The sequence below is a fragment of the Chelonoidis abingdonii genome, chromosome 17 (genome assembly GCF_003597395.2).
Source record: "Chelonoidis abingdonii isolate Lonesome George chromosome 17, CheloAbing_2.0, whole genome shotgun sequence".
In the NCBI taxonomy this organism is placed as follows: Eukaryota; Metazoa; Chordata; order Testudines; family Testudinidae; genus Chelonoidis; species Chelonoidis abingdonii.
This window is the reverse complement of record NC_133785.1, coordinates 10,911,227-10,931,193: the sequence shown is the minus strand read 5'-3', so window position 1 is coordinate 10,931,193 and position 19,967 is coordinate 10,911,227. Positions and strand designations below refer to the sequence as shown.

Genomic DNA, 19,967 nt, shown 5'->3' with positions numbered 1-19,967 from the left:
ATAAGGGATGGGGGTACGGAGCCCCGTGGAAAGATCTCAGCAGCTTGTTTCCATGCCTAAATGAGAGGGGAGCAATGTGGGGTTATGGGAGCTTGGCGTGGCTAGTGATCAGGTGCAAGGTGTCCCAGGTCCAGCAGCCACGAAGCCAGGCCTCCTCCTTGATTCTGCCAGCTCCTATGTATGGGCAGAGTCCTGTAGCAGCCCCTGAGAGATAGGCTTGGGGTTCTGGGGACCACCCGGTCAGATCTGGGCCTGTTAGTTGATGGAAAATCTCAGAGTGGGACAGTGGGTCCTTGCACCTACATGGGTGCGTTAGTGCAGCCCTGCCAGTGGAGGTGGTTTTTACACCAGACCACACTCATGCAAACCACCTTGGCACATGCACACTAGAGGGTTGCACTAGTGCAACTCACTATGAATTCTGGTGCAGTACCTCCACCACCAGGCCAATGCAGTGTAAGTTGCTGTTCACACCAGTCCAAGTGTTGTGTGCACTGTGGGGGTGATACACTGGGGCAGGTGCGGGGGAGAGGGGGAGAGGAGCGACATTGGTTTAAAACAACTGAAATGTGGCCAAGTCCTTAGGGCCAATTACTGACCTGAACCAAGAAAATACCTTTCCTGGGGTTAAATTCAATGACATCAAGATCCAGCTGTTTGGGTCAACCTGGCTTGGAGGATCCTCACTCACGAGCACAGCGTATTCACTGCACCCCCTGTTCCCCCCTACCCCGCACTCCCTCCGGGAGTCAGTCTTCAACCCCCCGCCCCAAGCGGCTCCCTCTTCGGAAACGCTGAAGCATCAAGAAAACAAAGCAGGGGGGGGGGCGCCCCCAGCTGTGGGTGTCACACAATCTCCTCCTGGCAGGGAACCGGTTGGGCAGGTAGCGCACAGGTGGGTGACACCGTTATTTCCAAACGCATGCGCCATCCCCACCCCCTCCTTCAAAAACAAACTCGCTAATGAGCTCGGCGCAGGTACAGTTCTTTTCCCTCCCCAATCGGGTACGGCCCTCCCGATCGGAGCCCGCAAAAGTTCTGGCTCTCCGGGCAGGGAAGCAGCTATCGGAGAACCCCGGGAGCCTGCCTGCTCCGTCGCCCGCCCCGGTTGTTCCCCCCACCCCGCCACTTCCGCGGCTGTACCTGCTGGGAGGCTGAAACTGACTAGAGCGCAGCCTGAGCGCCAAGGAACAGCGCTGGGTGAACCCGACCAGGACCCAACGGTCCATCCCCAGAACGCTGCGGGCCTGGCTTGTTGCAACGTTCCATCCCTAGAACGTGGAGGAAACTTTGTTCGCTGCTCTCCTTGCAACGTCACATGCTCCCTGGAAATCCCTCTTGCTGCTGATTTCTTGCTTTGTTTTTTATTTTATTTGAGAGGAAAAGGCCCCTTCCCTAGTTGGGAGAAAGTTTTCCCGTTTTTATGCTAAGAGGGGGAAGGCTTATTTTCATTTATTTATTGACCTGTTTAAGAATCCCAGGCAATTTAACTGAGCTCAGAGATGCCTCGGGCTTTCTTAGTGAAAAAATCCTGTGTGTCTGTGGGCAAGAGGAACTGGAGTGAATTGCCTGATGAAGAGAGAGGAGAGATCTATGTACCAGGTGAGTCTGACTGAAGGAAGGGTGCTAGATCTGTGCAGATACTTATCTCTCCCTGCCACCCACACCTGCTATCTGAGCACCTCACACCACACAAGGCAGACAGGACAGGGCAATCATTCCTATTGCTCAGAAAGGGAAACTGAGTCACACAGAGGCTAAGTGACTTGCCAGTCGGGGGGTCCTGCGGCAGAGAGGGACTTTAACTCAAGTCTCCCAAGTTCTAGGCAAGAGCCCAAACCACTAGACCAGCCTTCCTTGCTGGAGATTAGAGCTCTTCGAAATGTTGTCATTAATGCTTGTGGGTGGCACACGGTCCCTATTTCCGAATCGTGCCTGCTGCGGAGTGGCAACTCACCTGTTCCAAACTCAGCACAGGGCAAACAGGTGAAGTGGCTTGCTATGGAGAGAGTGGGGCTCGCCACACAAAGTAATGGCACTGCCCTGACATGCAGCTCCAGACCAGCTAATGTCGGGGCCAGTGATTCCGTGCTCCCTCTCTGCTCTGAAGGGTCTGCAGCGGTTTCTTGGTGCCGGGAGTCGGATTCCAGGAGGGTGACCTTTGGACTCAGTTCATTTCCTTAACTGATCTGGGGATGAGAGCCTGGGTGTGTGTCTAGAGACCGGAGCCAGGATCCCGAGAGGGACCCACGCGGGTTTCCAATCAGCATTTTTTTTAACACTGCTCTTCCCCTGGGAATCTTTGCCAGGCCAGCCTCCAGCTTCTTCATTTTGTTTCCCGGCCATTCAGTTGGGGGAGCCCCAGGCGCAGGGCTGCTCAGGCGGTAGAACTCCTGCGGTCATGCTGGGGAAGTGGCTTTTAATGTTTAAACTCCCTCTTGGGATTAGCTTGTGTGTTAGCTGAGGGTCTGGGAGGTGCGTGGGGTTGCTGGCTGCCAGCTCTGAGGGGGGAGGGCCTGGCCCTGCTGCGAACTGGCCAGTCAGGATAGGAACACCAGAACTAATTGTATCCCAGAGTCCTGTCTCCATCTAGCCACTAGACCTCACTCCCCTCTTTGAGCAGAGGACAGAATCCAGGACTCCCAGCCTCCCCTCCAGCCACTAGCCCCTACTTCCTTCACAGAGCTGGGAATGAGGCTAGAAGTCAGGACTCCTGAGTTTTTACTCTGCTCAAGCCACTGGAAATCCCTGCCATAGCTTTAATTCTAAGGGATGTTTTGCCAGCTATTACCTTGTAGAGGGCAAGGCTGGTGCTGTGATTGAGGCACTAGCAGGGGACTTGGGAGATGTGGGTTCAATTCCTTACTCTGCTTTAGACTCTCCCTGTGACATTGGGCAAGTCACTTAGCTCCCCTGTGCCTCTGTTTCCCCATCTGTAAAACACGGGTGATAGCACTTACAGTGCATGTGGGGGAGATTCTAGACAGTGAGGTACCTCGGTGCTGGTGGGCTGGACAGGTATTGGGAGAGCATTTTTCTTCTAGAGGCTATAGAAATATCTTTGAGCTGTGAATGCAGGGTGCTGGCTGAATGCTCCAGTGAATGGAGCTTTAGAAACCAGTTTAATTGACAGTTTTTAATTGAATAGTCTCAACATTTGGTTGAAAGGAGTTTTTGTAAACAAAAAAAAATCTTATGCAAGCAAAGAAATCCTAGGTTGAGCCTATTCTAACTGTTCAACCGGTCTAGGATCCAGAAAGACCTTAAACTCAGAGGTTGGAGAACATGAGCTCAGGCCTCTTGCTGGAAGGTAATCTGGTTTAACTTCTCTAAAAGAAGAGAAGGTAACTTGATGACAGTGTCTAAGAGCAAATAGTGAACTGACAAGCCTTTAACCCAGCTGCAAGAGGCAGAACAAGACCCAGTGGGTGGGTAAAGCCAAACGCATTCAAGTGAGAAAGGAGGCCCCAGGTGTTTAAGCGTGAGGGTGATTAACATTGGAACAAATGGCCAAGGCAAGGGGAGGCATCTCCATCTCTTGGAGAAGCCTGGATGCCTTTCGGAAACATGTTTTAGTCAAACACAAGTGACTGAGCTCAGTGCAGGGGGAATGAGGTGACTAGATGGTGTAACAGTCCCCTTCAATCTATGGTTGTTGGAGTTATCCCCATTTTACAGACAGGGGACTGAGGCACAGGGTAGATTAAGGGATTTGCCACAGGTCTGGCAGCAGTTCAGAGCTGGGACTAGAACCCAGTCCGGTGCTTAAGCACTCAAGTGTAAACTTGTATGTCACTCGTTTTTGGTTGGGTCCAGATCAGATCCTTCCCCTGTTGGTGCCACCTGAGCACTCTTTGGAGTTGAGTGTCTCCCCAGATTGGTGGTAGGGAGAACTCACTTCGACAGGGTGTCCCCCCAGCTCCTCCAATGGGGGGAGAGGAGTCTTTTGTCCCCTGATCAGCAATAGGCTCAAACCACTAGACCCTACTCCCCTTGCAGAGCAGGCAATAGAGGCCCCGAGGACTGCTGGAGATGAACAGAGCAAGGGGACCTGTAAATCTGATGATAGGAGGGGAATCAGGGCTGGTGAGCAAGAACCCCCAATGAAATCAACGGGACACTGAGTACCTGGCTCATGACCCACCCTGCAGCACGCAGGGAGTGTGCATTAGCACCCTGCCTGGGAGTGCCTGGCCCTGGAGTCTGTAATTAGCTGGTAATTAATACCCGGATGCTCTGAGTAGCTGTCTGTGGATTCCAACCTGATGATTCCTGGCAGAACCTGGCGTCCATCTGGGTCATTAACTAATCCAAAGGGGCCTGATTTCAGTTAGACGCCCCCCCGCCCTGTCCTCAGGGCCAGTGCGAGATCTTTGTTGCATGTCAGAGGGAAAACAGAGAGCTAATGAGGAGAAGGAAATTGACCCTTTCCAGGGGAGCTGGCATAGAACCCAGGAGTCCTGGGTCCCAGCTCTAGGTACTTCTTCCTTGACAGATTACCAACTCACTGATTGGCTGGCCCTAGTTTCCCTTTAACCCTGTCTCATCCCCCTAATGGGTCAGGCTTTGCTGCCCTCTCTGATCAGATAAGCCTCTCAGCCCTACTTTGGGGTCTCCCTTCAAATTGGCACCACCCCTTGGAGCCAATGGCTTAAACATCAACCAGTGTAGGTTAGACACTTGCAGAGGGAGCTGGGTTCTATCCCAGCTCTGGGAGTGGAGGGAGGGCTAAATCCTGGTCCTACCTTTCCCTCTGTGAATTATGGAATGGCTAAATCAGGCCGTGATGTGATATGATTGGAAGGCTCAAGGAAGGGGCATCAGAAATGCGGGTCCCGGTGACTCCGTTAGCACAGCAGGTGTAGGGGGAAGTGCTGCTCCTGGAAGCTGTCTCTGCATGTGAAACTGCTCCTATGTGCTCAGCAAAGCAGCTGTGTGGGACCAGCTGATCTGGCATTGGGACTAAGGACACCTGTGTTCTATTCCCAACTCTGTCACTGACCATGGGTAAGCGTCTGGGCCTCAGTTTTCCCTCCCACCCTTTGACTCTTTACACTGTGAGCTCTTGGGAGCAGGGATTGTCTCTCATTGTCCGGGGAGCAATCAGATGGCTACCAGGGTCCCCAAGTGAGCTTAGGGCCATGGAGACCCCTGCATATCACAGGCTCTGGGTTGCCAAGTGCATCCCATCTCTGACCTGGCGCTCCTGGTCCATGCTCCTATGGGGTGCGGGAGGTGGATCCCAGCATCAGTTCCTGGGGAATTTCCTGAGGGGGAGCAGTATTGTCTGCCGCCTGTATTTCTTGCCTTCCCCTTTGTTTTAAGCCCTGACCACTCCTTTCCAAGTCACAGTAAGGGAGAGTGCTGATCCCCTCTCCTCACCATTACCGCATGAGCAGCACTAGATTCTCATCCCACCCCACTCCTCCTTTCTCAGAGCAAGGAACCCCAAAGTAGAAATAGCACATTAGACCCAGGTGTTCTAGCTGACTCCTAGCCCAGCCTGCTGTAACCCACTCCAACTTTATATTAAGGGATAGCTCAGTGGTTTGAGCATTGGCCTTCTAAACCCAGGGTTGTGAGTTCAATCCTTGAAGGGGCCATTTAGGGAACTGGGGTAAAAATCTGTCTGGGGATTGGCCCTGCTTTGAGCAGGGGGTTGGATTAGATGACCTCCTGAGGTCCCTTCCAACCCTCACATTCTACCACTACTCCCAGAGTCAGAGATAGAATATTGTGCCAATATTCTGCAAGGGTAAACAGGACAACCCAGGCAGTTATAGGCTTGTCAGCCTGATGTCAATCCTGGGCAAGATAAGGGAGTGACTGATGCAGGACTCAATTAATAAAGAATGAAAAGAGGGTGAGATAATTAATGCCAATCAAACTGGGTTTATGGAGAATAGGCTGTCAAATGAACTTGATATCTCTTTTGGTGGGAGTACAAGTTTGGTTGATAAAGGCCATAGTGGTGATGTAATGTAGATTTCGGTTAGGATGAGATTGGGTGTCACAAGATATTGTGAGTTTAAAAAAAAAAACATAACTAGAATGATACCAGATCAATACGGCCAATGAAATGCATTGACAATGGATTAACTGATAGGTCCTGAAATGTAACAGTAAACAGGGACTCAGCAGTGAGCAGGTGTTTCTAGTGGGGTCCCACTAGGATTGGTTCTTGGTGCTGTACTTCTAGACATTTATCAAGGATCTCAAAGAAAAAAAAATCCTTCCTTAACGATGCTTGCGCCTGACAGACGGAGGCAGGGAGCGGGCACTAATGAAGACAAGTCACTGCTACCGTGCAGTCTGGATCACTTTGTAAGCTGGCACCCGTAAACAATATACATTTCAACAGAGCCAAATACAAATGTATACAGCTAGGAACCAAGACTGCAGCCATACTTCCAGGACAGGGGACTCTATGCTGGGGACCAGAGACTCCGAGAAAGGGTTGGGAGAGGAGTGTCCTGGTGGATAATCAGCTGAACATGAGCTCTCAGTTCAACGCTGTGGCCAAAAGGGCTAATGCAACGTTTGGCTGTATAAACAAGGGAAGCACACGTAGGTTTAGGGAGATTCTGTTACCTCTATATGTGGCACTGGTGTGGCCACTGCTGGAATCCTGTGTCCCATTCTGGTGGCTACAATGCAAGAAGGATGCTGATAAATTGGAGAGGGCTCAGAGAAGAGCCACCAGAATGATTACAGAATTGGAAAACATGCCTTGTAGTGAGAGACTCGAGGAGCTCAGTCTATTTAGCTCAACACAGCAAAGGTTAAGGGATGACTTGATCCCAGTATATAAGTACCCTCCAGGGGAGGGAGAGAAAATAATTGATAGGAGTCTCCTCAATCTATCAATGGTCTAACAAGATCCAATGGCTAGAAACTGAGACTGGACAAATTCAGCCAGGAAATAAGGAGCAAATTGGTACCCGTGAGGGTAATTAACTATTGGAACAACAGACCAAAGATTCTTCATCGCTGGCCATTTTTAAATGAAGACTGGCTGGCTTTCTAGAAGATCTGCTCCAGTTCAGCCTGGCTTTAACACAGGTCCTAGAGCTTCCCTACGCCACCCAGGAGGTCAGATTAAGTGATCCCAGCAGTTCCTTCTGGCCTTGGAATCTATTTACACCCACAGGCCCTGATCCTGCAAACAAGCTCCCAAAGGAGGTTGGAGCAGCCCTGTCCTTGGAGGCGGGGGAGCGGTTTAAGACCAGGTTGGACAAACACCTGTCAGGGATGGTTGGGGTTTCCTTGGTCCTGCCTCAAGGTGATGCCTCGAGGTCAGCCCCACATTTCTATCTCTGGCCACACGTTTCACTGTCCTCTGATGGCTATTTAGGCCCTGATGTGCGTGGTGCTGTACAGCCCGGTACAGTCCTTGCCCCCAGGGGCATACATAGTAGGATGTAAGTGTTCAGTGGCAGACAAAAAGAGAAAGAAGAGCTCTGGCTTTATACATGACCCCCTGGCAAAAGTCTCCAGGAACGGCCCCCGGCTCTAGCAACTTTAGCAGGGGGGGTCAGAATTTCAGGCCGTTGTGTGGCGAGCCGGTGGGGAAATGCTGCCGAACGACTTGAGAAAATGCAGAACTTCCCATGGCAGAGGTCCAGATAATCCCACTCTCTATCCCATAGCAGCATCAGATCTGCTTTAATTCAGCCAGGAATTAATGCAGGGAAGCCCAAGTCCTGTGGCCTGGGTACTGTAGGAAGTCAGACAAGATGATCACACTGGGCTCTCCTGGCCTTGGTATCTATTAATTCACTGAAGCTGCATGTGAATATGATGCACAGGCTCCAGCCACTATAGAAAGCAGCTGCCTCCCTTCCCCATAGCTCAGGTCTGCGCTTGAGTGTCTCCACTGGCTCCCAGCTCACTCCTTGTGTCAGGTTAAAGCCTTGGTCCCTAATTTTCAAAGCAATTAGACGATCATGCCCCAACTGCACCAACACCCGTATTTGATCTATAAACTGCGATGAGCGCTGCACTCTTTGGGGATGTGCAGATCCCGTCACCCAGCATGAAGATAAGCTAGGGACAAAGCATTCTCTAGGGAGAGGACCCAGCTGTGCAATGGTCCTCCAGAGACCAGGCTAGCCCAGAGTCTGACCAGCTCTAGGAAACCCCGCAAAGCCTTCCTCTCCAACACCAGGTAAAAGGGACTCCTGCACCATTGTCTCTAGGCCTTGCTATTGCACCCTCTCACCCCCTTCACAGACATGCATCTAGCTCCATCCTCAGCTGGGTTGGGCTCTCAGTGTTGGTAAATGCAACGTAATGCACACTGGAAAACATAATCCCCAGCTAGCCACACAAAATGATGGGGTCTGAATAAGCTGCTACCACTCAGGCAAGAGATCTTGGTGTCACTGCAAGTAGTTCCCTGAAAACATCTGCTCAAGGGACAGTGGGAGTCGAAAATGCTCAGAGAATGTTAGGACCCATTAGAAAAGGGTGAGGTAATAAAGCAGAAAATATGATAATCTCACTATAGAAAGCCCTGGGACGCCCACCTCTTGAATCCTGCAGGCTGTTCCGCTCACCCCCAACTCAAAAAAGAGATGTTGGAATTTAAAAAGCTACAGCAAAGGGCAATGAAAATGATGAGGGGGATAGAGCAGCTTTCCTGTGTGGAGAGATTAAAAAGATGGTGTTTGTTCAGTTAGAAAAGAGATAACTAAGGGGGAATGTGATAGAAATCTATAAAATCATGAATTATTTACCCCTTTCCATGACACAAGGACCAGGGGTCACCCAATGAAAGTAACAGGCGGCAGGTTTAACACAAAAACTGGCAGTATTTCTTCACACAAAGTACAGTCAGCCTGTGGAATGCATTGCAAGGGGATGTTGTGAAGACCAAAAGTATAACTGGGTTCAAAAAAGAATTAGGTAAATTCCTGGAGGCCAGGTCCATCAATGGCCCTGTGCTCTTGGTGTCCCTAGTCTCCGACTGCCAGAAGCTGGAATTGGATGACAGGGGATGGATCACTCGAAATTGCCCAGTTTTGTTTGTTCCCTCGGAAGCATCTGGAATGGGCCCCTATCAGAGACAGAATACGGGGCTAGGTGGACCATTGGTCTGACCCAGTGTGGCCATTCTTATGTTATTTATTTTGCCTCCACTCTTCCTATGGGGAGGCTGTTCCAGAATATCTCGCCTCTGATGAGTAGAAACCTTCTTATCTCCAGCCTCAGTTGATTCCTGCCCAAGTTATCCTCATTTGCGCTTGTGCTACCACTGTCCTTTAGCTTCAGTAGACCTTCTCCCTGCCCCCATATTTACAGACACAACCAGATCCCCTCTCAGCCTTCACCCGGCCAGGCTAAACAGGCCCAGCTCGCCCAGTCTCCTCTCCTAAGATCAGATCTCCTCTCCCCTGATCAGCCTGGGAGCCCTTGTCTGCACCGGGCCGGTTTGGATCCCTTGTTCCTGTGACCAGAACTGCACCCGGTGTTCCCACTGAGCTCTTCCCAGGGCTTCGGCGAGGGGCATTAATGCTTCGCCAATGCCACTGGCAATCCCTTGCCGCATCCAGCCTAGGCTCTGTGATGGAGCCTGTCTGCTCTCAGTGACACTCACAATGTGCTCACCCCTTTCCCCGTGGGGGGTTCTGACCCTGTAAAGGGAGAAGGGCCAGAGACTCCATGGAGTGCACTAGGGACCTGTGTCTTGCTATTGGTTTCCTGTAGAAGGTGCCGAGATGCTATGGTGATGGGCAGGAGGATAAAAGCCTTGGACAGGTGGGGAGCCGGACCCTGTGGGGCAGGGGAGATGTATTGAGGCTGTTCTGCAGTGGGCTTTGAGGGGGGTGACTGGCTAGCTGGACTAGTTCTGCCCCCCACCCCCACCCCACCTCCCCAGCTGGCCCAGGGGCAGGTGACACCCAGGTGGAAACACTCAATTAACCAGTTGGGCTGGGCTGGACTTTCCAATAACATCACGGGGAACCGGTTCCAGGAGCTTGTTTACTGCAGCGCTAGGCAATGGGGTACAGGGAGGTTCCCCTCTGGGGGGCACTGGCTCCAGTCTGGGTGGGGAAAGGGATACAGGAGCCCTTCTCCTCTAGGGGGCGCTGGCTCTGATCTACAGCAGAGCTGGGGCACTGGCTGGTTCGGGGGGTGAGGACTGGGTATGGGGGTTGGGGGGTTTCTCCTGTGTTGCCCTGGCTTGTTCCCCCCTCTCTCCAGGCTGCCAGAGTGCACCCCTCCTTAGTCCGTGGCTGCTCCGTTTCTGGTGTGCATGTGGAGGGGGAAGAGTGTGAACAAGCCAATGGCTGCCCCAAGGGGGTGACTCCACCTTGCGCCTCTTTCACCTGGTTCCATTCTGATTAGTGGGGGGAGGGAAGACAGTGAACACTGGGGGTGAGGTGGGGTGGCGAGCCTGCTGGGGAAGAGGGGTCCCCTGGAATCTCCCCACTGCTGGGGCATCCCCCCCACCCCGTTGCATGCAGTGTGGGTTGGGTGGATGATGGGTGAGGCTTGTTGGGGGGCTTGTAAGCTCATGGGGCCGTGCGGAGCCAAGGTGGCTCATCTCCCATATGGCCCTGGAGAGATGGGCCTGATTCCCACCCTCCAGTGCCTGTACCCCCCAACATAGATCTTAGGGAGCAAAGCCTGCCCATAACCCTCCCCTCTGATTTTTCCTAGTCTGCCTGGGGGGCTATGACCTGGGCAAGGACTTGGAGCCCTCAGTGGCTGAAGCCCCCTCGTATCCGATGCCCCTGGACCTGACCCTGCGAGATCCAAGCTACACGGCTGCCCAGCTTCCTGGCGGGGTGCCCCCAGCTGGGCAGCACAATGGGTTCCTGCGGCCCAAAATGAAGGTATGGATTGGGGGCTGGGGGAGTCAGGGGGGCTCTTCCAGGTTAAGGATGCATAGGGACCCCATGTGGCCCATCTGGGCTGTGCAGGCTGGTTGCCCAGGGGAACCTCAGGATCTGTCTGTGCCCAAAGAACTCCCTTCTCACCCACTGCACTGTGGCTGGGTACAAGGGAGGGTCTGAGCGTGATCATGAGCAGCTGGCATTCCCGATGCCCAGCTTCCTGCTGTCCCAGTCCTGAGCTCCTCGCCCACACAGCTTTGCTGATGCCCCTGAATCCTGACACCCAGCTCCCCTGCTGTCCCATGGTGCTGGGGGGCAGAGACTGTGGGGGGGTGTTTGTGGGAGGGATGGGGTCCTTGTTTGTGAGTGTCCAGGGAAGTGGAGGATGGTTTGGGGAGGGGACTGGAGCAGCGGAGGATCTGGTGCTTGGGACGGTTCCCCAGGGCTGCAGGTGTTGGTGGGGTGTCTCTGAGCCTGGGGAAGGAGACAGCGCCCCACCACTGGGCAACCCCCTCCTTGGGTTCCATGTCTGACAGCTCCATCCCCGCCCCTGGCAGGTGACGTTGGGCGAGGGGCCGGGCGAGCTGTTCTCCTGCCCTGTGTGCCAGAAGGGCTTCAGCTACCAGCGCATGCTCAACCGGCACCTCAAGTGCCACAGCGAGGTCAAGCGCCACCTGTGCCCCTACTGCGGGAAGGGCTTCAATGACACCTTCGACCTCAAACGCCACGTCCGCACCCACACAGGTGAGAGCCCTGCCCCTGCTGGGACACATCCTCTCTAGCCCCACCCCCGCGCTGGTGAGAGCCGTCCTCCTTCTGGGACACGTCCCCACCACCCCTGTCCCTGCACCCACACAGGTGAGAGCCGCCCCCCAGCCCTGCCCCAGCACCTGCACAGGTGAGAGCCCTGCCCTTGCTGGGACACCCCCCCCAGCCCTGCCCCAGCACCTGCACAGGTGCGAGCCCTGCCCCTGCTGGGACATGCCTGCCCCCAGCCCTGCCCCAGCACCTGCACAGGTGAGCCCTGGCTACAGGCCCCACCCCTTAGCCCTACATGGAGGATTCTGGGGGATTTCTTAAACCCTCTCCACTCTCTGCACTGGTAGAACGAACGGGTCCCTGAGGCTGGGATTGGGCGGTGCTGTGTCTGTCTGTGTGCACACACAAGGGGGAGTTTACTGGGTTTCTGGGCAGTGGGGGCTCTTGTGGGGCTGGATCTGTGCAGGCAGGAGTCAGGGGGGCTAGGTCCCCGGGGACAAAGGGAGACATGAGGGGTGAATGTGCACAGGGAATGCTAACCCTTCGTCCCCCTCCATCCGCTGCAGGCGTGCGCCCGTACAAGTGCCATCTGTGCGACAAGGCCTTCACGCAGCGCTGCTCACTGGAGTCGCACCTGAAGAAGATCCACGGGGTGCAGCAGCGCTATGCCTACAAGGAGCGGCGGGCCAAGCTCTACGTGTGTGAGGAGTGCGGCTGCACGGCCGACAGCCAGGAGGGCCACCTGCTCCATCTGCGAGAGCAGCACCCCGACAGCCCCCTGCTGCGCAAGGCCTCACGCAAGACGGCTAGCTCCCTGCAGAGTGCCCTTCCCACTCTGCTGCAGAGCAGCCCACACCTGTGAGACGGCGCCCCCTGCAGGGCACCTGGTGCCTGGGAGACAGCGCCCCCTGGGGGCTGGGCAGGGCCCTATCCAGCTCTGAGCCCCTGAGAGACACTGCCCCTGGTGGGCACCCAACACTGAGGCGGGACCAGTGACTGAGCTCTGCTGCCTGGAGACTGGACACTGCCTGCTCCCTCCCACCAGTGGCCTGGGACGTGGGCAGCACATGGCAAACGCTCCGAAGAAGCCCCCACCCCCTGTGGAAGAGAAGTCCCCAATACTCCCCCCACCCCTGAGGGGCAGCCAGCTATCCACAGGGCACTGACTTTCCACTGCTCCTTCCCCAAAGCCTTGGGGGAGATGCGGGCAGCTCCCTTCTGTGGGCCGTGTGGGTGCCCCACACCCTCCCTGGGCTGGCACTGCCCAGTCCCCATCGGCTCTGCCCACAGGCTGGGCAGACAGGAATTTTTACTATTGTGCTTTTCTGAGGGGGCTGGTCAGCAGGAGTCATGTCCCCCCCCCTCAACCTCGGTGCCATCCCCATCCATCCCCCTCATCCTCCCCACACACACTCAGGAAGAAGCCGGGGTGGCTCCATCCCCAGCCCCCATTGATCCCATCAGGACCATTCTGCCCTGGATTTCCCAGTCCCCCTCAGTCCCATCCCCAGCTGTTCCTGCATGAAGTGAGGTTTGCTCCTGGACTGCTGCTGCTTTGGGGAAGGCATTTATGTTACAAATCCCAGCTGGCCCCACCCCAGGAGTCTCCATGGCTGACAGGAGACCTGTGCTGGGGTGGGGGCTGAGAATGCCTGGGAAAGGGGCAAAGTTCATTCAACTCCAGAGCCCCAACCACACTTAGGAGAAATATCCATGACGTTAAAATCTGGGCGTCGGCTTTGACTCAGGGTGGAGACGCCTCCTCGGACATATCTAGGAGTTGGGGGAGGAATCCTCCGTTGCTATAGCACCAGTTCCCCAGGCCCCTCCATGCCACCGATCCCCTCCCACCACTTGCAGAGCTGTCACTGACCTGGACAGCTGGGGGAATCCTCGTGACTGAAGAATGTTGATCAGGGAATTAGGATTTATCAGAATTCCCCCCCTCCCATCCTCCGCCTTATTCGTGCTGCTGTCCTGAGGCTGGGGGCTGAGATACAAATGCTTGGAGGGGGAGGGAGAGGCTGTGTTTTCCCCCACCCTCCTTTCTGTAGCTCGACTGACCGGTAGAGCCCCCTACACCCACCAGGTCCCCCTCCCCCTGCCTGCTCCCCTCCAACACCACCTTTACACATCACAGAACACCTGGGCATTGGGGTCCCCAGGATCAGGGCAATCCCAGCCCTCCCCCTGCATTGCCAGCCCCAGAGCATCCACTCACTGAGGGGTGGGGATGTTGTAGCAGAGACCGTAGGTCAGGGGGAATGGGGAAGGGCCACACCATGGTCTGCACCCCACATATGACCAGCTGGGCTGCGTTACCCCTGCCCCTCACCTACCCTTTTGCAGGGTCACCCAGAGGATTCAGGGGGCCTGGGGTCTTTGGCGGCAGGGCCCCTTGCCACCAAAGACCCGGCACTTCAGCAGCGGGTCCCAGGGCGGAAGGACCCCCCGCCACAGGTCTTCGGGGCACTTTGGTGACGGGTCCCGGAGCAGAAGGACTCCCCGCTGCCGAACTGCCACTGAAGATCCGGAGCGGAAGAAGCTCCGGAGGCCCAGGCCTCGTGAGAGTTTTCCGGGGCCCCCAGAGCGAGTGAAGGACCCCGCTCCAGGGGTCCCGAAAAACTCTTGTGGGGGCCCCTGTGGGACCTAGGGCAAATTGCCCCACTTGCTGCCCCCTCTGGGCAGCTCTGCCCTCTTGTGGGCCCACCGTGACTGCAGCAAGGTGATGCCAAAGACCCAGCTTTCCCCCACATACTAACTCCAAGTCCTTTAAATCTGGGGTTGGGGGTGGCTGCCGCTCCTCTTTGGGTAGATACTGGGGGACTCTGCCAATCTCCAGTGCCAAGAGGCTGGGTCGAGGGACCTGTTCCCAGCTTAGCAGGGAGCTTCCCCCGCAGAAGGGACCCGACATCCCACTAAGCTGGGCTGCTCTACCTGCATCTGTCCTGTCCCCTACCTCCTTCATGTACAGCGGTGGGGCAGTGGGTCCTGGCAGGGGTGTAGTAGGAGGTGTCGAGGTGCCAGGGCCTGGATTGTGTTTACAGTTGGGCTGTGGGAAACGAGCCAGTTTGTTAGTAATTGTGAGTTTGTATCTTTGTCTGTGAGTCTATTAAAATCAGGGAATTGAACCAGCTCTGAGCTGTGCTCCTCACTCCTGTCCAGCGGCCCCTGGCTACCCCAGCCTGCAGCTCTCCCAGTGCCCAGGGGCGTGTCCCCTCTGGCTAGCTGAACATGCAGAGTCTGTCTGCTCCCCCCCTCCCCCCCGCCCACTTGCCACAAACTAGGGGGGGGGAGAGGGCAATACTACCAGAGCCCACAGAAAGGGGGGCAGCCAGGACCATGGGGGGCAGTAATGGAGCCAGAGCAGAGACAGCAGCTATCCCACTGTATTCCCCCGCCCCCATTCCAATCAGACCCATGGGCCCCTCCAGCCTGGTATTGCCCCGACCCCCCAGATCAGCTCCATGAGCCCACCCAGGTTCGGTCCCATCAGGGACTCCTTGAGCCTGGCAGCCCCTCCCCCTCCAAGGCTGCCCATCCGGACCGTCACTGATTGTGCAGCTGGCTGGCAGGGGTGGCAGGTTATATGGGCTCGTGGTGCCCGAGCACCAGGAATATTCAAGGCTGGGGGTTGTGCTCCACCAATATTTGGAGCTGAGTTTCTCCCATGGCTCTGCCTGGAGTGGGCCCTGCACCCTGCCCTCGCCTCGGAGCGTCCCTGTCTGAAGGCTGCCTCTCTCCCTTGCTTGTGCTGCCGGCTGCCTGCCACTGCTTCTGCTTAAGGCTATAGCGAGCAGCAGCCAGCAGACTGTTGGACCACCTGGGGTTGGGAGGAGAGGGAGAGGAGAGGAGGGAGGAGGCATGCACGTGCTTGGGAGCCCTCTTTCCCATCCCCCGGCACCCACCTGGCAGGGCCGGTGCAAGGAAGTTTCACGCCCTAGGCGAAACTTCCACCTTGTACGCCCCCCCAGCCCTGCAGCAGCTCCCCTCTGCCCTGAGATGCCCCCACCTGTGGCAGCTCCCCGCCCTCCCGTAGCAGCTCCCCACCCCCAGGCCCAGGGAGCCCTGCGGTACCTCCCCACCCTAGCTCACCTCTGCTCTGCATCCTTTCTGAGCATGTTGTCCTGCTCTAATTCTCCTCCCAGGCTTCTGGCGCCAAACAGCTGATTGGCGCCGCAAGCCTGGGAGGCGGGAGAAGCGAAGCAGCGACTGCGCGGTGGAACCCCTGGGCTGCCGGTGGTTCACTGACCCAGGGGAACCCCTGGGCTGCCGGCTGCCAGTGCGCTGATCCAGGGGAATCCCTGGGCTGTCGGTGGCAGCTCAGTCTCCCTCTCCCTTCCAGGCAGAGGCTGTTCAAACACTTAAAAAAAAATTGGAGGGCGCCGCTTTTTGGCGCCCCCAAATCTTGGAGCCCTAGGCAACCGCCTAGTTCGCCTAAATGGTAGCACCGGCCCTGCCACCTGGAGGAGATGCCAAAGGGACTTCTGGCCAGGAGATGGACATCTGGAGTGGACCTCACTCACCTGAGCAGGTGCTGCGGCTTCGGTGATGTTTGACTGGGTGCTCCACCTGCTTCTCCCCGCAGCCCCCACTCCTGCCCAATGCTGGGCAAGGGGCAGCCCCATCCCGAGTGAGGCATGGGTGAGGGGCAGCAGGGGAGGAAGGAAGCCACATGTGAAGGCAGTCACTCCCCCACCACCCCAGCATCCATGCACCCACCACAGGGGAGATGGGGCAGTGGACCTTCCTAGACCTCAGCATCTGGGGCTTGGATGAATTTTGTGACACCCTACCCCCCCAGCCACCACCGTGCAGTCTCCACTCCTGCCTCATGCTGGGCAAGGGGCAGCCCCATCCCCCATCCCCAGTGAGGCTATGGTGAGTGGCAGAAGCAGAGGAGGCCACACATGATGGCAACCCCCGTCTCCCTCCCCGGTACCCACCATAGGGGAGGTGAGTGGGCTTTCTGGACCTGAGAGAGGCCCTAGGAGCATGTGCAGTGACTGTGGTGCAGAGTGAGAGTGCTGCCGGGTGGGTGGGGGGGTGGGGGGGTCCTCTCTGGCCCTAGCCCTGGGGTAGCCTGTCTGCACCCCAAGTTCCTTATCTCCAGCCCTTCCCCACCCCAGACCCTGCGCCCCCCAGCACCCCAACCTTGAGCACCCTCCTGCACTGTGAACCCCTCATCCCTGACCAGGGCTGGCACTTCCATTTCGGTGACCTAGGCAGTTGCCTAGGGCGCCAGGATTTGGGAGGGTGGCATTTTGCGGCCCTCGGCAGCAATTTGGCGGCGGGGGCGGGGGGGGTCCTTCTGCGCTCTGGGTCTTCGGCAGCAATTCTGTGCCGAGTCCTTTACTTGCTCCGGGACCCGCCGCCGAAGTGCCTCGAAGACCAGGAGTGTGGAAGGACCCCCGCCCCACCTAGGGCGCCAAAAACCCTGGCACCGCTCCTGTCCCCGGCCCCACCCCAGAACCCGCATCTGAGGGGAAAAACGTGCAACTTAAATTTGGTGGCCATTTTGGAGTATCATTATATTTAGCACAATACTTGATTATTTTACACCCTTTAAAGTATATAACTAGTCGTATACAGGTGTTACTAAGTGGGAATGTTCTTAATGTTTTTTCTGAATACTGTGTGAGTGCCTCAGTTTCCCCTATGCATTGCTCAAGAATCTAGATGGTGGGATAAGGGTGTGTGATTGTTGTAGAGCCCTAGAGGGCCAGTGTGATGCCGTCTGGACAGAGAATGGCTGCAACCCTGTCTCCGGGCAACTGAGGGCCTGGGCCGCTCTCCTGCAAGGTACCAACTGAAGGTGTTGGAGAATAAAGAGATCAGGTGGCCTCCTAATGCCTGGAAAAGAGACAGACCAGCAAAGGGCGTGTCCGTGGCTGTGTGGACTTCTGGGAAGCGCATGGTGTGGAAGGGGATGCTGGGATGCTTTGGAACTACTCCATACAAAGCCAGTCAGGACTCTGGGGAGCCTCCTCTCTCTGAGCAGACTGTCTCCAAGGCAAGAAGCTTACACGTTCCTAGGTCTGACCTCGGATCATTCAGCATGCCCTTCCACACTGTGCGCTTTCCGCAGCAAGTCTGCCCAGGCAGGTCCTGGGGCAACCAGAGGTCCCTGCACCCCAACTCTGCAGTCAGACGTGACTCTCAGCCAGCCAGTAAAACAGAAAGTTTATTAGATGACAGGAATACAGTCTAAAACAGAGTTTGTAGGTACAGAAAACAGGACCCCTCAGTAGGTCCATCTTTGGTGGGTGGGGAGCCCAGACCCAAGTTCTGGGCCTCTCCCCATTTCCCCACCCAGCTCCAAACTGACACTCCTTCTTCTGACCTTTGTGTCTCTTCTGGACAAGGAGGCCACCTGATCTCTTTGTCCCCAACACCTTCAATTGGCACCTTGCAGGGGAAACTGAGGCACCCACACAGTATTCAGAGAAAACATTAAGAACATTCCCATGTTGTCACAACAGGTGCAACAAAATATAATACCATATATTGAAGCAGGCAAGTGCTGCTTCTGACTTTCTACTTTTAATTGACCCTTGTAATCTTGTGGTGCTGATGTGTTGTAGCTTCATTTTATATCGGTGTACAGTGTGGGAGTGGGGGGGGGCAACCACCAAAAATTATACAAACTGGCTGCCTATGCTGGCTGGTTAGTCCAAGGACCGCTGGATTTTTCAGGGACCCAGCCGGGTTTGCAAACCAAGGGCTGCGTTCTGTGACAGTGGCTGGAGCCCTTCCCAGAGCAATGCCCAGCGCCAGCCGCGCTGCCATCCCAAAAGAAAGGTGGCAGCGGGCCCTGCTGGGCTGGGACGTCTGTGTTAGGCTCTGGCAAACAGGGGCTTTGTTCCAATGCACCCAGACCTGCCCTTAGCTCCCTCCACCCCAGTTACAAATCCCAGCTCTGTGCCAACGTGCCTCCTGCGAAGCCTGGCTGGTGTGCAAAGAGACAGCGCCGCTGCCCGCTGGCAATGTAAAGTGTCCTGTGCCTGCCCAACTCTGGCACTGGGAGTATTAGCCGGTTGTTTGAGTGCAGGAGACCCCTGTGCCCACACACCCCCTCCCTCCAGCAGTGGGGTCTCCGCCCCACCACTCTGACAGATATTAGAGGGGACCGCCCACTCAGCCTTAACTCTGCCCCCGCCCACGTGGAGCAGGCAATTGCCGCTGTGGGGTCTCTGCACACATGCCAGCTGCATGTCCTGTGCTAGGTGAAGCTGTATTGAGCGGTGGAAGGGTTAGTTGGCACAGCGTGGCAGTGCTGTACTTGGCCCATGAGATGAGCTGCGTGAGGGCGGGGGGGGGGAGTGCCTCTGCCGCCCATCCATTGTGTACGATCAAAGGCTAGAGGTGCATGAGCACTGTGATGCGGTGTGTATCTCACCCTGGCAGTGATAGGGTTAAGGGAAGCTAGAGCGACCAATTAGCCCATTCTGTGGCACCTGGGCCTTTCCGCTCCGCGAAAGGCACCGCCGAGGGGCCTGCAGGTAGTGCTTGGGCCCTGTCCCTGAAGGGAGGCCAGGGAACAAGCCCCAAGAGGCAGCGCGCTGGGCGAGAGCCAGAGCGGACTCTGCAGTGCCTTGTGTCTGCGGCAGGAAGGTTGGGAGCAGTTGAGCTGGGCCATGGATCAGGACTCTCTGTGTGGCCTGGCCGGCCGGCCGACTCACCACCCAGCAGGCCAAAACCCAGAGAAGAGAGAGGCAGAGGAGCTGCGATGCTGGGTCTCCCCAGGAGGAGGTGCCCTGGGCTGGTGAGTCTGTGAGAACACCCCTTGGAAGCTCCAGGGGGCCTGGCTCCAGCTCTGCGTTTTGTGGGTGTTGCTAGCCGGGCCCGGGGGGGGAGGGTCTTGTACGATGGGGCATGTCAGTGGCCAGGTGGGTGCTGGGCCTGCTCTGGGCAGCTGATGAAGGGCGCGTGGTGGTCCGGCATTAGCAGTCGGCTGACGGTGAAGGGGCAGGTGGGTCATGCTGGGATGCAGGAGCGGGCTGAGTGCAGCGCCATAGCAAGAAGCCCCCACTCAGTACAGCACCAGAGGGTGTCTCTGGGTGCTGGGACATTGGTCACAAAGGGCCGAGTTAAGGTTGCGGGGCCGTTTCTATCACCGTTCTGTGGCACTTGCTGGTCGGGAAGGGACCAAGTTGGCACCAGGCACTGCACCAAGCCAGGTCATGGCAGGGCATTCTGCAGTGCCCAGCAAGCCCCAGCTGTTGGCTATTTTCCTCCCTGAGGCTGGGCATGCGGCCCCTCCTCTCAGCCTTTGATCACCTAAGGCTGCTCCCCAGCACCCTGCACTCGCTCAGGTGGGAGTTAACCTATGAGTTGCTTCTGTCCAACTCATCAGTGTCCGGCTTC

The 19,967-nt window shown here is 56.3% G+C and overlaps 1 protein-coding gene across 2 annotated transcripts; it reads left to right on the top strand.

Annotated features, from left to right (window-relative positions):
- Positions 1-1,502: 1,502 nt before the first annotated feature.
- On the top strand, positions 1,503-12,462 carry OVOL1 (ovo like transcriptional repressor 1). 2 transcript variants are annotated; one of them, XM_032804194.1, is made up of 5 exons: positions 1,503-1,602; positions 9,589-9,626; positions 10,695-10,841; positions 11,399-11,585; positions 12,167-12,462. In XM_032804194.1, the coding sequence occupies exons 1-5, from the start codon at positions 1,503-1,505 to the stop codon at positions 12,460-12,462; spliced, it is 768 nt and encodes a 255-aa protein (XP_032660085.1). The 2 variants fall into 2 exon arrangements, with proteins under 2 accessions (XP_032660085.1, XP_032660083.1); XM_032804192.1 differs by lacking the exon at positions 9,589-9,626 and having other exon boundaries at positions 10,666-10,841.
- Positions 12,463-19,967: the final 7,505 nt, after the last annotated feature.

Bases quoted from the DNA above. Each gene is read 5' to 3' on its own strand.
- OVOL1 (XM_032804194.1), top strand. From the start codon at position 1,503: ATGCCTCGGGCTTTCTTAGTGAAAAAATCCTGTGTGTCTGTGGGCAAG. The intron at 9,627-10,694 runs GTTCTGACCCTG...GACCTGGGCAAG, and splicing joins CACCCCTTTCCCCGTGGGGG to GACTTGGAGCCCTCAGTGGC. The intron at 10,842-11,398 runs GTATGGATTGGG...CGCCCCTGGCAG, and splicing joins TCCTGCGGCCCAAAATGAAG to GTGACGTTGGGCGAGGGGCC.